The sequence below is a fragment of the Peromyscus maniculatus genome, chromosome 9, assembly GCF_049852395.1.
Source record: "Peromyscus maniculatus bairdii isolate BWxNUB_F1_BW_parent chromosome 9, HU_Pman_BW_mat_3.1, whole genome shotgun sequence".
Lineage (NCBI taxonomy): Eukaryota > Metazoa > Chordata > Mammalia > Rodentia > Cricetidae > Peromyscus > Peromyscus maniculatus.
Genome location: NC_134860.1, coordinates 25,043,797 through 25,061,200, shown reverse-complemented (window position 1 = coordinate 25,061,200; position 17,404 = coordinate 25,043,797). Strand labels below are relative to the sequence as shown.

At 41.5% G+C, this 17,404-nt stretch overlaps 1 protein-coding gene across 9 annotated transcripts in view; it reads left to right on the top strand.

Moving 5' to 3' along the window:
* Atxn7 (ataxin 7) overlaps positions 1 to 17,404 on the top strand; it is a 171,056-nt gene that overhangs the window by 135,758 nt on the left and 17,894 nt on the right. For all 9 annotated transcript variants that reach the window (XM_076544489.1, XM_076544486.1, XM_076544488.1 and 6 more), the window contains one exon: positions 16,984 to 17,236. In XM_076544489.1, the coding sequence (XP_076400604.1) occupies positions 16,984 to 17,236 (253 nt within the window). The remainder of the gene's footprint in view (positions 1 to 16,983; positions 17,237 to 17,404) is intronic.

The window sequence follows — 17,404 nt, the reverse complement described above, 5'->3', positions numbered from 1 at the left end:
CACTCTGTCAACATCCTTTGGATAATACCTAGTTTCCTGAGGACAGCAAAGACAGGGAAGTCCCTATGACTGTTGTTGGCAAAATAGAAGTGTCAGCCAGCTTGGTATTCATGGATTGACAGTGGATGTAATCAGAAATAGTGACACTTAGATCACAGTGGTGACATAAACATTTTAACAGTTGGGTTTTATTTAAGCTCTAGCAGCTTTTTCCGACCATGCCCTTTCTCTGTAGTGTGTCTGAGATGATAGTAGCCCTCAAGTACAAGTCTGAGTCCGTGGCTGGATTACAGAACTATACATAGGATGCCCTGGGGAGCCCAGCTGGCCTTTGAGCGTTCATTCAGTTTTCCTTCCAAAATGGTGTCTCATGACAGCCCTGAGGGAGAAGAGGTGCTGCTCCTAGTCACAATGATGAGGGCTGATAACATTCAGTACTCTGTCATTTCTGGTGATGTATTGGGTACCTTTTAAAAGTGATTTTACAAATGCTTTCAGAATGCTGCAAGTTAATCAGGCAAAGGAGAACTACCCCTAGATGTCCCACAAGGTTTTCATATTTCTCACATACTTGAGAGCACAGCTAAAGGACAGTCCTCTGGGAAGCATTCCTGGCAGGAGGATTATTTGAGGTTGCCATATTCCTGCTCCTTTCTTAGCAACATTATTTACAGTCCGTTCACGCTTGTCCCTTCCCCCACCAGTGGAGTCATTCTCCCTTGTAATCTGCCCTTTGTGATCTGTTCTCTTTCATGCGGCAGTGTGAATGGTGTGCTGCAGTGTGAGCCCTGCCCAGAGATGTGGAAATGCCAAGAGGCCCGGATTCTTTAGTGAGGCCTTTATTTCCGTCATAAAGCACTGACTTGAGGAGCTTGATAATTTGATTATAGACCTTTGGTGAAAAGTTGTTTCAAGTGGCCCAAGTGCTTTAAATGACTCTCTTTTCTGCACTTGCCACTTACGTTTTAATTTAAAAAGCACCTCTACGTTAGAGGACAGGAAAATGCTTTGGCAGAGGTAGCAGTTGGAGACTAATTTGTTAGGGCAGCCAGTATTGAAATCATCCCTTTCAGTTAAATCTCTCTAGTGGAAATGATGCCAAGGGCTTTGTGGTAAAGAGTTTTCTTTCCCAGTGTTTTCCAGTGCGGTTTGTAACCCACCTAAACACATGCTGTGAAGGCCTCCCTGCCCCAGCCCCGGCTAGTTGTCCTTTGATGCACTGCGTGCCAGAGATCAGCTCTGGATTCCCCAACTTAGAATTTGAATGTTCCACGGACAGTCCCACCAGTGGCTTCCCTTTCAGCAATTAGACTGTGTCAGACTTTCTCTCGAGCATCTTGTCATGTGCCAGGAGAACCTAAAGATACGGAAACAAAGAGAAAGCAGCTCAAGAACTGAAATGAACCTGTGATAACCGTGGCTGGAGCAGATAGAGCTGTGCTTGCTGGTCAAGTGCATGGGAGGAGTGCTTCTAAAAAGATGACAGGAAAAGCTGGTACCTGTAAAGTGCTGTGACACTGTTAAATAGAAATGTTCCCGAGTGGTCAATCCATGCTGAGATTTATTCTTAAAATAAATATGGACTCCTACATTAAACCTAAGCCGTTGCTTGATAGGTATTGCTTAGAACAGTGCTGAAGCAGTCATTCCCTAGTCAGTTACTACATTTACTTAACACAGTAGATAATAAACCAAGTGTAGAGAGTTAGGAAAGGTGTGAAGCATGACTCGGATGTGAATGACAACTTTAGGGGAAACACTGGTGTAGTGCAGAGTCGATGTGTAGTAAGGACTGCTGGGAATGTAAGTCTCGATGTGCCCCTCTTTGCAGGTCTTTTTCTTGGATGTTCCTTAGGAGGTCACGATCGCAAGGAAGGACAGATGATACAATTGATGTTTTTGTTCGCGGCCTTTGGCAGGTTGAAAGTAGAGTCTGACAATTGGGGTTGAGGAAGAGCACCATTAGTAACGTGGCATTTTCAACCTGGACATAAGTGATTAGAATAAGTCAGTGAAGACATCTTATGAATGAAAAAGAGATTCCAAACCGAGCTTTCAATAAAATGTATTGCTGCATGTTATGCCTGGCAGGAATCTGTGTTTTACATGTACTTTACATGCTATGACCACATATAAGGCTGAATATTAAGTCTTTGCTTTAATGGAGAGTGTTGTTGGAATGTTCTTGGAATGAGGCTTTCAGAGACTATATGAAAGTTTATATTGCTTGATGCCAAATGCAAACTGTTTAGCCTTTTCTGGCAGTGTCTTGAAATGTGAGTTTCACTTAAAGGAAAGTCATAGGTTTGTTAATAAGCTGAATGTGTACCATGACCACCTTCTGCTGTTCTACCTCCATTTTTTCCTGAGTTTCACTTGAGTCCTGTCAGGAAAATAAGCCAACTTTTAAAATTATAAAATGAAATTAGCTTGAATAAACATTTTGTTGTGAATTTATTTATTTTTGGATGAGTTCTAAGTTTCCCCTAAACTGCTGTCTGAAGAGACATTAGCATGGTGGATCCTGCCCCCAAGTTGAGCAGAGGAGCTTCGTAAAACCCACATTTGCTACAACCAAATGCAGAGTTCCCGTTTTGATCTCTCCCAGATCAGGGATGGCTGGTTTGTTACTGTCTGTGGATCCTGGGTAACAGGAGCCTGTAGCCCTCCTGTCAGCCGTGAGGTCATGGGGAACGGGCTGTTAGTATGGGGTACACTGTGTAGTCTGGAGTACACTATTAGTCTGCAGTACACTGTGGCAGTACTATATAGTATTCGAAAGATGCTTTTTTTTTTTTTTTGGTTTTTTGAGACAGGGTTTCTCTGTGTAGCTTTGCGCCTTTTCCTGGAACTCACTTGGTAGCCCAGGCTGGCCTCGAACTCACAGAGATCCTCCTGGCTCTGCCTCCCGAGTGCTGGGATTAAAGGCATGCGCCACAACCGCCCGGCAAGAGATGGTATTTTTAAAACTTTTTTCCACTACGAACCCTTTCCAGCCTGAGACATTTTACTGCTGGATGAGAAAATTGGTCAGGACTGAGACAGGCCCTGTTATTCCCACAGTGTGCTTGTGCTTGGCACAAATTGCTGCTGGTGGTGGTGAGATATATTGTTCACCAGTTAGTTGCTTAGATTATAAAAGAATAATCAAACATTTAATAAAAGATACAAGAAAAGAATCCTATGCTAAGGGGGCTTTTCTAAGCACTTATCCTTTTTTGCATGATGTTCATTGAGAAAAGGACAAATTAATAGAATGGTCATGGATGGTGGTATACCTTGCTGTATTTTGGATGTATAAATTGAGACTAGAACTCTAAATAGATTCTTTAGATCTTTCTCCCCCTCTTTTCTCTCCCTCTCCTCTCTCTCTCTCTGTGGGGCAGGAGGGTAGTATATGTATATGGTATGTATCTGTGTATGTGCTTGAGTGTGGAGCATCCATGTGCCATAGCAGAAGTGTGGAGGTCCGGTGCCCGTCCTAGGTCCTCGCCTCTGTTTGCCACTGTGTAAAAGCCAGGCTACCTGCCTGTTGTAAGCTGAGGTTCTCCTGTCGTCCCGCCATCCTACTGCTGGATTACAGATGCATGGGGCTGCACCCAGTTCTATGTAGATTCTGAATGTCTGAAGGAGGGGTCCTCATGTGGTGGTCACTGAGCCCAGATTCATTTTGTAAAAAGTGTTATGTGTTTAATAATCATGTCTACTCTGTTCAGTATTGAAAAATTCTCAAAATTTAAGGACTTGTAAACTACCTTAAAAAATACTTGGTGTGTGTATATATATATATGTTTTCAAAGCAGTATTTATAATATTAAAAGGTATAATTATTTGCTTTACTCCTTTTGATTTATACCTGGGTGTTAAAACTTATAATTGGCAGGGGGGGGCAACTGAGCATGAATTCAGAATTATAAACTCAGTACTCGTGCCTTCTATTTGGAAACTAGAGAAAGCACTCCCTCCCTCTCACCCTCCCTGCTCTGACCCTCATACCCCCCCCCCCAGTCATGTCACACCTGTGTTGGTAGAGGGTGTCCTAATCTCTCTTTTTCTCACCTCCCTTGCTCTCTGTCTCCTCTCCCTTACTCCCACTACCCGCTTATCCCTCACTCTGTGTACCCCCACCCCATCCCACCCCACGCCTGTCTACAGTGTGTCCTCCTTTCCCTGTCTCTCCCGTGGCTGTGTTTGTCTGCCTACGGTGGGCACGGCTTTCTCTTGGTAGAGCTGTTCATAGTACCTCCAGGAACAAAGTATGCTTGCTCTGGCCTGGAGCTGGATGGCAGAAAGAGGAGTGCTTTGAAAACTTACCTTGGACTCCTCAGCAGAACACATGCTAGTTATGCTCAGCACCCACCACTGCTCTGTCTACCTAACCGACTCTACCCTAACCATGGCATTTCTTACTTGATCTCTGAACAACTTCATTAAAAACAAAACTATATTCTCAGCTTAAAATCTGATGAAAATAAGGAGATATTGTGAAAGATTAGAGGAGTCTAATGCAAACCTAATTAAGTTTAGTTTCTCTTGAGGAGAAAGCCAGATGCTGTTCTTCACAGAGTAAGGTGCCAGTTCCTCATGTGAAGAAACACCTGAATTCGTATTTGAGCATAACATAACAAATATTTGAGCTGGTATTTTCTGCCTTTATCTAAGTCATACACAATGACACAGTGTGTGTCTACCTATCTATCTTTCTTTCTTTCTTTTTTTTTTTTTTTAGACACTATTTCCCTGTAGCTCTGGCTGTCATGGAACTCACTCTATAGCCCAGGCTGGCCCACAGACACAGAGCTCTGCTGCCTCTGCCTGCTGAGTGCTGGGACTAAAGATGTGCACTGCTACCAGTGCCTGGCTCAGTTTTTTCAGTAAATTAAAATTCCATGATTTTTTTTAATAAGAAAGAATTATGATTGTTGAGAAATACATATCTGCAGACTTTTCACATTGTAAATCTAGTTCTGGATAGAGTGATTGTTGACAGAGTAAGGTCCTGAGTTCAGATTCCAAGAACCTGCATAACTCTGGACACTGCAGTAAGTCTGTAATCCTAAGAGGAAACACTGGAGCCTAGCAGGCCCGTCACCTTGGCATAGGCGCACAGCAGCAAAGACGACTTTTCTCGAGTGCTGCCCTTGGGTCTCCTCTAACATCTGTACATGTACCTGCCACATTTGTGCTTGCAGGAGCACACACATGTGATACAGACACAAATTACACATCCTGCACACCCTCCAAAGTAAGTATTAGAAATCTTGGGTCTTGATTTTCTAATGCAGTGGTTCTCAACCTGTAGGTCTAGACCGCTCTGAGGGTCAAGCAACCCTTTCACAGGGGTCATCTAAGACGATTGGAAAACAGATATTTACATTACAGTTCCTAACAGTAGCAAAGTTATAGTTGTGAAGTAGCAACGAAATAATTTTATCCTTCGGGTCACAACATAAGGAACTGTATGAAAGGGTCACAGCATTAAAGAGGTTGAGAACCACTGCTGTAATGCTTATTTAGAGTTAATAGGCAAGAAAAGATGTTAACTAAAGAAAACAAGGACAGTAGAAAGCTGAAAGAACAAGCCAAAAGTTATGCTCTAACCCAACATACATTATAAGCATTACTGCATTGTACAAATCATGCAATAAAAGCTACATGAGGTTATAGCACAGCATGCAGACCCTTCTAGGATGAGAAAAGATAGATCTGAAAATGGCATGGCGGCATAGTTTGACACCGAAAAGACCTGGCATTTCCCTGTGGCGTAGGTGTAGAAAAGGGTCACCATTTGTAAATTGCTGAGAAGTGGTAGAGGAGGTGATAAAGATGGACAGAAAGATGTAATACCAGATATTGATGGTACAGTCCATGATATCCATGGTGAGCCGAAGTGCATGCATGGGTATTGAAGGTGTATGCATTTTATATATTTCTGTGTGGCTAGTTCAGCCATTTGTAGCTTTCTACACCCACCCCCTATTTCTTCTCTTAAAATATTTTTAATTCTTTTAGAGTTTCATGCGTGCATATAATTATTTTGGTCATATTCACCCTAATTCCTCCTGCTAATGCTTCCCAGATCCACTTCCCCACTTCTTCCCAACTTTGTGTTCAACTCCCTTTTTATAATGGCCCACTGGTTCCAGTTTGTGCTGTGCTTAAACTGGTATGGGGCCATCCACTAGTACTTAAATGGAGGACTTACCAGGGACCACACTCTTAAGAAGACCTTGCTCTTCCTCCTCCAGAAGCCATCAGCTATCAGTAGTGACTCAGTTCCTGCGCCTTCTCCTCCCCCTCATGCTAGAATGCTGGCTGGCTTGATCTTGTGCATATCTTGTACAGGCAACCACAGCTGATTCATGAATGCTTGTGGTCTTGTCACATCCATGTGACACTGTTTTGGTCTGTTCCTCCCAACCTCTGTGTCTGATAGTCTCCCCACCTTCCTCAGCCTGGATGATCCATGAGCCTTGAAAAGAAATATGATATAGATGTTCTATTGTGGCCAGCATTCTATAGACACTTATTCTCTACAGTTTTCTCAGCTGTGAGTGTCTGTGTCAACCTCTGTTCATGGCTAGAAGTTTCTCTGATGAGGCCTGACAGCTACACTAATTTGTGAGCATAGATGTAGAGACCCACAGAGGTTTCCCAGTGAGAATTTACTCTGGGTCCCAGAATCTGAGCTTGCTTTACCCTTGCAGGGCTGCATAAGGGGATGATTTGGCCATGGATGTGGTTACCAGGTGTTTGCAAGGGTCTACACTCAGCTGTGTGGTGTGCTTTGATCTAGCAAGGGGAAGGTCTCGCTCCACCTCCCGTCCTTTGGCATTGTTATAAAAATCCCTTTTTTATAGAGGCAGAAGGGGCCGTTTTGATCCAGGTCCTCCCGAAGCTGTCCTGTGCTTCTTTCTCCTCTTTGCTATCTTTCTAAAAGTTTCTTATCCCTCTCTCCTCCTCAGAGGAACCCTTTTAAAATGTGGGAGCTGGCCTCACACATAGAGATATTGATTTAGAGAGCACTTTCGTACACTGTCCACTTATCAAAATAAAAGTAGTAGATCCTTCTCCCCTAACCCTCTGAGCTCCCCAACCGTAGGTTCTTACTCCAGACTTAAGAGAACCAGGTATGCATTTCCTCCTGTGGTGCTGGCCTTAGGAGGGTGATTGGTTACCCCCTATACCTTACTGTGCTGGTCATTCTGTAGCTGACGGGATTCATAGCTAGGTAAGACTGTTGATGACAAGTTTTTCCCAGAAGCCTGCATAGCAACATCCAGAACTATGACTCCTCTTCAGTACCAAAACGATTTTTCCATGTCCTATAGTCAAAGTATGTGGTGTCTTCTGCAATGGGTTTTACCATTGAGTTGTGGTGAGCAACCAAGAGCAATGGCAATAGTGTATTGTTTGGAGGAGGTTGTGCTCTAGACACCTCTGACCAAAAACTTTATCACCTCATATATATTACATATACAGCAAATGCAAAAATTTTTTATGGCCAAATTATTCCATAGTGTATTGATGGCTTTGGAATAAATTTACATTCTCAAAATAAGCAATATGCTCAAAATGATTTTATTTAAGTGGATGGGTCATTTTATCTAGTCATTTGATCTTAAGAGAAAGTACATTGCACATGATAGCTAGCAATCTTATTTTAAAAAGTAGAAAGATGAAATTGTAAGTCAAGAATACATTAAATATACCTAATATGAGCATTTTAGTTTAGAAACAGTGCACATTAAGAATTCAAGCACTGTGTTCCTGAGTGGATATCACTATAGCACCATAATGAAATTGTAAAGAAGAAGAAATAAAAAAATAAAGGTAAGTTGACTTAACTCAATTGGAGACCTGAATTGTATACATTTGCTATGAGACACCTGTTTGAAAATCTGATATTCAGCATATTAAAAAATTTCACAATTCTAGGGGGTTTTCTCTTCTGTACCACAGACCTGGTGTCATTCCTTCAGTGTGTTCATTAAACAGGTAGACAAGCATCTTGTCTTTGTGTGGTCTACAGTTAGAGCGTCAGCTGTCAAGTTGATAGACCTGGTACATTACTTTACTCTTGCTGTGATGAAACACTATGACCAGAGGCAACCCAAGAAAGAGCTTGTTTCAGCTGGGTGTGGTGGCACACACCTTTAATCTCAGCACTCAAGAGGCAGAAGCAGGTGGAGCTATTTGAGTTCAAGGCCAGCCTGGTCTACAGAGTGAGTTCCAGAACACCCCTACATAGAGAAACCCTGTCTTGAAACACAAAAGCAAACAGAGAGCTTATTTTCACTTCTGGTTGGTTCCATATGGCTAAGAGTCCATGAGAGTGGGGTGGAGGCATGGCATCTGGGGCAGTAGCTAAGAGCTCACATCTTGAACTGCAAGCACTAAGCAGAGGCAAAACTGCAAGCAGGGGTGAGGCCTTAAGCTCCCAAGACACCTCACCACCACCAGTTACATACTTCCTTCAAGCTAGGACACACCCCCAAAACTCCCTCAAACAGCACCATCAACTGGGACCAAGTATTCAAATACCCCAGATGAGATGATGTTTCTCTTTCAAACTACTACACTTGGGAGGAGGGAACTTCGTTTGACGAATTGGCCTCCATTTGATTAGCCTGTGGGCATGTCTTGGGGCATTTTCTTGATTGCTGGTTGATATAGGGGGCCCAGCCCACTGTGAGCAGTGCCAACCCTGGGCAGATAAACCTGGGCATTAGGAAAGTTGGCTGAGCAAGCCAAAAGAAGCGAGTGTTCTTCCTCCATGGTCTCTGTTTTAGTTTCTGCCTCCAGGTTCCTGTCTTGAATTCTCGTGTAGCTTCCCTTGATAGTCTGTGACCTGTAAACCAAGTGAACTCTTTCTTCACCACATTGTTTTCGGTCAGTGTTTTATCCCAGCAACAGAAAGCACATGTAGACTGCCACAGGCAGCTGTTTTAATGTCACATATGACAAGCTCATTCAAATTATTGCTTCGAGGACATATTGCTTTGGAAAGTAGCTGTCAGCTGACAGTCATGTTACTTCACCCTGGAGCCCATTTGGAAATGATGATGTGGGAAAAGTTGTCCACAGCAGATAGGCACTGCTGTGATTAAAAGAATGCTAAGTGTCCTGAAACACTTACGAACAGTCATCGTAAGATACCAGCAATGCCCTCAGGAGCAGTTCGTTAAAGGGGGAGGAGAAAGTGGCAAAATTGAAATTAACTTACACAAAAATGTTGATTTTAAAAACACACAACAGAATAGGCCTGAGAGATGACTTGGGGTTGAGAGCACTTTGTTGCTCTTGCAGAGGACCCAGGTTCATAACTCCAGTTCCAGGGGATCTGATGCCCTCTTCTGACTTCCACTGGTACTGGGCATGCATGTGACACACATACACACGTGTGGGCAGAACATTCATACACAAATCTAAATCCACAACAACAATACCTGTATTTTATGTGGCTTTGGTAAGAAGGATAAAAAGTTGCTTTTCATAGAAGTTTGGAAAACACTAAAGATTTGCAGTAGCAGTGAGCCCTATTTCATAAACCCTGTATATAGTGCCGTATGGCATATGTCCTTAGCCTGTGCAGATTTTAACTCATTTAGCCATGGTTAATGGTTTTTGACGCTTTAGCCTAGTCTAGCACAGGCTGTCAGACTAGGCTGTACATATTATCACACAGGGAAGCTTGTGGAAGTCTGAGTGCCCTGGACATGCTTCAAACCAGATACATCACAGTCTGAGAGAGAGCAGGTATCTTTTTAGCTGGTGTTTAATTTTTTTAATAAGCTTTTTAAAGTAGCATACAAAGAAGTTGATTTATTGTGATATTTTCATACTTACATCATTATACTTTGGGGGGTTTGTGTCCCCCCCCCCCGTCTCTCCCCATACATCTTCATGGCACCATGTTGTTTCTCCTTCTTCCCTGAAGTACTCTTCCCCTTCTGTTTTCATGATACATTCCATTACCTCTCTTGTTTCTCCTTCCTCATTCCTGTAGATTTCTTCCCCTCTCATGGTCCTTCCTACTTTGTGTGTATGTGCATTTTGAGTCTACATTCTACCAATGAGAGGAAACACAGTGCTCCATTTCCTACAAACATCGCAATTTTAATTTTCATAGTTGAACAAAATTGAACTGTGTGTATGTACTGCATTTTCATTGTCTGTTAATCAGTACTAGTTTTATATCTTGGCTGTTGTGAATAATTAAATAATAAACATAGATGTGTAGGCAGAGTTTTCCCATCCCAGCAGCTGCTTCCAAATTACCACACAGAGGCTTATATTAATTATAAATGCTCAGCTGATAGCTCAGGCTTATTACTAGCTAACTCTTACACTTCAATTATCTCATTTCTTTTCTGTGCTTTGCCATGTGGATTGGTACCCTTTCTCAGTATGGCATGCCCATCTTCCTCTCTCTGCCTCTACCCCTCTTCATCCCAGTATCCCCAATTTGATTGTCCCACCTAACTTTATTCTGCCTTGCTATAGGCCAGTCAGCTTCTTTATTAACCAATGAGAGTAATATTCACAGTGTGCAGAGGAATATGGTAGGCTGACTTAGAACCTTTCATGCATATACCCTGGAGTGGCCATAGCAGAGTCATGTGGTAGTTTTATTCTCAGTGATTTGAGAAACTTCCTGATTTCCATAGTGACTCTCACAGTTTATACTCTCTGTGTGTACGGATTCCTTTTCTCCCATGTCCTTGTCAGCATTTGTTGTCTTTTCATTTTATTTGTTTGAGTTAAAATCTCATGTATCCCAGGCTGGACTTGATCAACCTCTCCAGTGTTGGGATTATAGGTATTCTCCACTATACCCATTTCCTGAGATTCTGGGCTTCCAGTACATGCTAGGCTTTGAGCTACATCTCCTTTGTTTTCTTGGCAGCCATTCAGACTAGGGTAAAAAAACTGAAGCTTAAAGCATTATAAATTGCATTTCCTTGAGGGCCCAAGATGTTGAGTGCTTTTCCAAGTATTTACTAGTTGTATTTTATCATTGGAGAACTATGTGTACAGTCCTTGGTCTTCATTGTTTATTGAATGATGAGCTGCTTTCATTGGTATCTAAATTTTGAAGTTCTTCATACATTTCTAGATGTTAATCCTCTCTGATATGTGATTGGCAAGTATTTCCCATTGTCTAGACAATCTCTTTACGTTGCTCCAGTGTTACACAGAAGTATTGAAGTCTTAGGCAATTCCATTACCAGTTCTCTGTTGCTTCCTCCCTGTGGGAATCCCTGTCAGAAGGTCCTTGCCTATACCTTGCAGTGTTTTACCTACATTTTCTTGTAGCAGTTTTCAGAGTTTAAAATATTACATTTAAGGTCTTTGATCCATTTTGAATTGATTTTTGTAAGAGGTAAGAGCTGTGATCTGGTTTCATTGTTTCACATGTGTCTATGGAGTTTTCATGCCTTTATTTTCCCAGTGGATGTTTTTGACACCTTTTTCAAAGGTTAGGTGGCTGTGGCTGTATGGTGGCTGTGACTGTATGGTCATATTTCTGTGTCCTCTTTTCTTTCTCATTGATCTGTACGTCTGTCTGTGCCAGTGCCATACTGGTTTTGTTCCTGTAGCTCTGTAGTTAAACTTGAATTCATGTGTTGTGATACCTCCAACATTACTTTCTGCATAGGATTCCTCTGTGGGATCATTTGTGCTTCTGTACGAATTTTAGGATTTTTTTTCCCTAGTTCTGTGACATACCACACTTGTATTTGACATGGTGGATTCCCTCCTTTTACTACTCTCTTTCCATCAATTCCTCTAATAAAATTTATTTTTCTCCTGTTTCATTATTGACATTGTCCTTTTGAATGTACAGTATTCTTTTCAGTTATCTGTTGCATTGTTAACTTGCTAGTCATGAGTTGCTTTAGCTTGTCTTGAAGTACATGTATTTCTCCCTCAGGTTCAAAGTTTAGCTGTATAGCAAATTCAATTGGCAGTACTCTTTTTCAAATTTGGGAATATATTGCATAAGGGGCAAGAGAGATGGCTCAGCAGTTGAGTGCTCTTGCTGTTCTTCTAGAGGCCAAGTATCACCCCAGCACCCATGTTGGGTAGTTCACAACCACGTGTCACTTTGCAGGCATCTGCATACACGTGGCATACACATCCAAACATAAACAAACATTTAAAACTACATCTTTGAAAAAGAAAGAAGCCTCTTGCCTCCTGCAGAGAGTTTGGGAGCTGCTTATGAGAGGTAAGATATTGTTTTGGAGTGTTTGCCTTTGTTGGCATTTTCCCCTTGGTGCTGGCTGTTTGTTTGCTTTTGTGATTTTTAACATCTTACATAGTATTTTGTGGGAGAGTTGATTCTATGATCACGTCTATTTAGGCTCTAAATACTTTTGTGTTAGGAAGTCGATGACTTCTTCTTTCATTTCTGTAGTGCTTTCATGGACTCTTAGGGGTGATCTCTTGTTTATGTCCAGATGTTTTAGATGTGTGGTCAGCTCTTCCTAGTTGACGTCTAGTTTTTTTTCTTTATCGTTTAAATGTCATCTTTATTTCCTGATCAAGTCCATAGTAATACTTTCCACTGTATTTTTCATTTCCAGCATTTCTTTTTTTTTAATTAATATTTATTTACTTATTTTCCCCCATTTTATTTATTTATTTATTTATTTATTTATTTATTTATTTTTCTATTATCAGTTTGATACAGTATAAAATCTTTTTTTAAAGATTTATTTATTTATTTATTACGTATACAGTGCTCTATCTGCATGTACACCTGCAGACCAGAAGAGGGCAACAGATCTCATTACAAGTAATTGTAAGCCACCATGTGGTTTCTGGGAATTGAACTCAGGACCTCTGGAAGAACAAGCAGTGCTCTTAACTGCTGAGCCTTCCCTCCAGCCCCTTGATACAGTATAAATTCTTACCCTAATAGTGAAATGTTTGATTAAGGCTTGCCCAGTAAGTGAGTAAAACCAAAACTTATTCTAAGCCACAGTCATCCTAGGGTCCCCCCTGCTAAGTAGCCTCCCTGGTTCTGTGGGTTGCAGTCTGATTGTTCTTTGCTTTATATCTAGTATCCACTTATGAGTGAGTACATACCATGTTTGTTCTTCTGGGTTTGGGTTACCTCACTCAGGATGATATTTTCTAGTTCCATCCATTTGCCTGAAAACTTTATGATGTCATTGTTTTTCTCTGCTGAGCAGTACTCCATTGTGTATATATGCCACATTTTCTTAATCCATTCTTCAGTTGATGGGCATCTGGGTTGTTTCCAGGTTCTGGCTATTACAAATAGTGCTGCTATGAACATAGTTGAGCATGTAACTTTGTGGTACAATTGAGCATTCCTTGGGTATATGCCCAAGAGTGGTATAGCTGGGTCTTGAGGTAGATCGATTCCCAATTTTCTGAGAAACTGCCATACTGATTTCCACAGTGGCTGTACAATTTTGCATTCCCACTAACAGTGGAGGAGAGTTCCCCGAGTTCCACATCCTCTCCAACATTGACTGTCATTGGTGTTTTTGATCATGGCCATTCTGACAGGTGTAAGGTGGTATCTCAGAGTCGTTTTGATTTGCATTTCTCTGATGATTAAGGATATTGAGCATTTCTTTAAATGTCTTTCAGCCATTTGTGATTCTTCTTTTGAGAATTCTGTTTAGCTCTTTAGCCCATTTTTTAATTGGATTGTTCAGTATTTTGATGTCTAGTTTCTTGAGTTCTTTATATACTTTGGACATTAGTCCTCTGTCAGATGTGGGATTGGTGAAGGTCTTTTCCCATTCTGTAGGTTGTCTTTTTGTCTTATTGACCGTGTCTTTTGCCCTACAAAAGCTTCTCAGTTTCAAGAGGTCCCATTTACTTTGTTGTTCTCAGTGTCTGTGCTACTGGTGTTACATTTAGGAAGTGATCTCCTGTGCAAATGCGTTCAAGAGTACTTCCTACTTTCTCTTCTATTAAGTTTAGTGTAACTGGATTTATGTTCAGGTCTTTGATCCACTTGGACTTGAGTTTTGTGCATGGTGACAGATATGGATCTGTTTGTAATCTTTTATATATTGACATCCAGTTATGCCAGCACCATTTGTTGAAGATACTTTCTTTTTTCCATTGTATAGTTTTGTCTTTTTTGTCAAAAATCAGGTGTTCATATATGTGTGGATTAATGTCAGGGTCTTCAATTCAATTCCATTGGTCTGTATGTCGGTTTTTATACTAGTACCAAGCTGTTTTTATTACCATAGCTCTATAGTAGAGCTTGATGTTAGGGATGGTGATGCCCATTTCCAGCATTTCTATATTCTTCTTTCAATTGCAGTACCCTAATTACCTTTTCTTTTCTGAAAATGTTATTTTATTGACATTTTCTTCTTCGTTTTCTTAATACACTTTTACATCTTGCAACATTGTGCCCATTTTAGTATTTTTTAAATTCAGTAGTTGATTGGTAGCAATCCTTTAGAGGAGTTTTGTTGACTTGCTTTTTTATGGGTGTGTGTGTGTGTGTGTGTGTGTGTGTGTGTGTGTGTGTGTGTGTTTATGTTGTGAATTGCACATTTCTTGGTTTGGATAGCCGTTATTCATAGATCTTTATCATGAGCGGCCTGTTCTTGAGGGCTCTCCCTTCTCAGTAATACTCAGAGAAGAGAAAAAAAAAATCAAACCAACTTACCACAGCAGCACCTTTTTTCTTCACATCTTCTACCCTGTGTTTGCATTCAGTCTTACTTAGCCTTGAATGTGAGGCCATCCTGCAGCTCTTGATCCTTCTGTGTCCACCTCTCCAAGTCTGGCTTACAGGTACAGCCACCATGTTCAGACTCATGAGCGTTTTGAAAGCTCTTTGAATCGTGCTGGTATAGCCAAGATTGAGAACCCCTGGGCGACTATAGTCTTATCCAAAGAAAAGCTGTACTAGTCTTAATAATGTTAACTGAAGGCCTATTTTTTGGGTAAGAGACAGGGCTCCTGGAAATGCGTGCTATGTTGGGCAGGTGGCAAAACTATTAATATATCTTTACACTTGTTGCTGAAAAATGCTGAAGCTTGGGTACATGCTCAGAGCATTTTGGAATAACAGAAGAGAAGGGCTAAATTTGACTGGTCTCTGACTTTTTAAAAATTAAATAGATTTGCAATGCTAGGAGTTGAACTTAGAACCTGAGCCGTGGCTGTAGCCGAACTGCATTTCCTTGTTTTTAATGTGTGTCTATGCGCATTCACAGCTGTCTGTCTGTCTGAGTCTGTCTGTGGTGGGGCATTGTGCAGTTAGTACTGGTCTAGTCATCAGCCTAGGCTGGCTTTCAGCCTTCCTCAGCCTTCTGTGTAGGGACCAAGCACTGCCATTCCAAGCTAAGAAAACTAAAGTCAGAGCAGAACAGCCTAGGTACCAAAGAGGAGAAAGTGTTAAACTGAGCTTATGTTCCTCCTTGTACACCTAAGTCTCATGGGGCAGGAGTGGGGGTGAGAGCAGTTGGCTCTCGGTTTAGCCTCTTCACTCAGTTGTAGCATCCATGGCATTGGTCTGGAGAATTTGCATTTTTCTGGTTGTTAGCATCATTTGTCTTGATGGGAACCTGGCCCTGAAGTACTTGGTAAAAACTACAGAACTAGCCAGGCAGTGGTGGCACACGCCTTTAATCCCAGCACTTGGAAGGCAGAAGCAGAAAGATCCTGTGTTCAAGGTAGAGAAACCCTGCCTCAAATAAAGAAAAAAAAGACTACAGAGCCACTAGCCCTTTGGAAGTCATAGGTTCACTGAGACAAGAAGATTTGGAAATTAGCTATTTAAATGATGCTTGTAGTCACTGATTCCAACACAGTGTTTTAAGTATCTCTACGGCTTTCCATATTGTTAATTTGATGGTTCGCATATCTTATAAAAATCCTTAAATTAAGACACCGTGGTTTTAAATTCTGAGTTAAAGGCTGCTACTAAACTACTACCACAGGGTCCTCAAACAGCATTATCAAATGACTAACTGTGTTCTTATGGTAGCATTTTCAGTAGCTCTTGATTTACAGTAGTTTCCATCTACTCTCAGAAAACCTTATATTCAGGTAGGTAGATTTATTCTCAGTTACACCTTTGTAGACTGTACTTACTCATAAATTACTTCCTGGTTTCAAAAGAAGAAAAAGAAACAGGCGTAGCTCTTTATGATATTTTTGTCTTTAGTCTTTGGCATCTTAGTGGTGTGAAGCAGAGTTATGCCATCTGTAGTCGTGAGATTATTTTTAAAAAGGTGGGAGGGGTTTGAAAAGATTGACTGGAAAAGTTTAACAGATTCTTAGGGAGCGATAAGATGGTCCTAGAAACATTCTTGTTTGGTGTCATAGGTTGCTTGGTGGGTGAGTTTTTTACAGTTTCCTTTTCTGAGAATCAGAGGTATTGTGAGTGCTAGAAAGGATGAAGGCACCCAGTCAGTGTCAGTTAACAGAGTTTTGCAGGTGAGCAGATAGTTTCCTATCAGTGTGAATTGCTGTGTCCGAGACCCACAAGGCGCTCTGCTCATGTTTAGAATGATTGTTCGATTTCCAAATGGGTTAACATGGTAAGCCTTTTATGTTAATATACATTGGAAACAGAGGGACTGTCCTAGGTAGGCTGTGGGGCCTGCATAAGAAGAGCTTTCTTCAACTGCTGGTTTTGACGGACGGTGGTGGTGCCCTCCCAGCACTCGGGAGGCAGAGGCCAGGGATCTCTGAGTTCAAGACCAGCCTGGTCTACAGAGCGAGTTCCAGGACAGCCAGGGCTACAGAGAAACCCTGTCTTTAGGGGGGGAAAAGAAAGAAACTGTCTTGAAAAGCAAAACAAAACAAAAACCTCTGCTGGATTTAGCATGCTTTACTTGATGACTTATGTTTTGATATAAATGTGTGTTGATTTCAAAGAATTGGCTCAGCTCTCCATTTGAGGCTTACCTGAAACATGCTCTTTCTTTCTTTCTTTTTTTTTGTCTTTGGTTTCTGTTTCAGAAAGAAGACATAGCTCATCTAGCAAGCCTTCCTTGACTGTTCCTCACACTTCAGTATTTTCCCTCTTCCCTTCTCTGTCCAAAAGCAAAGGCAGCAGTGCCAGTGGAAACAGCCGGTCTTCCAGTGGAGGGGTCCTTTGCACATCCTCGTCAAGCTCCAAGTTACTCAAATTACCCAAAGAGAAACTGCAGCTCAGGGGGAACATCAGGCCCATGCATCCCATGCAACAGACTAAAGTCCCCCACGGTAGAGTGTAAGTACGGCTTGGCTGCTAGGATGAATCCTGTGTAGGCGCCATCCAGGGTTGCCTGTGAGTCATCGTAAAGAGTTCACTTGGGGGAGGGGGCAAGGACACTGTTAACTGTTTCTGTTTCCCTACCTTGTGTTGGAAGCTATTCAAGTTAGTTATCACAATAATAAT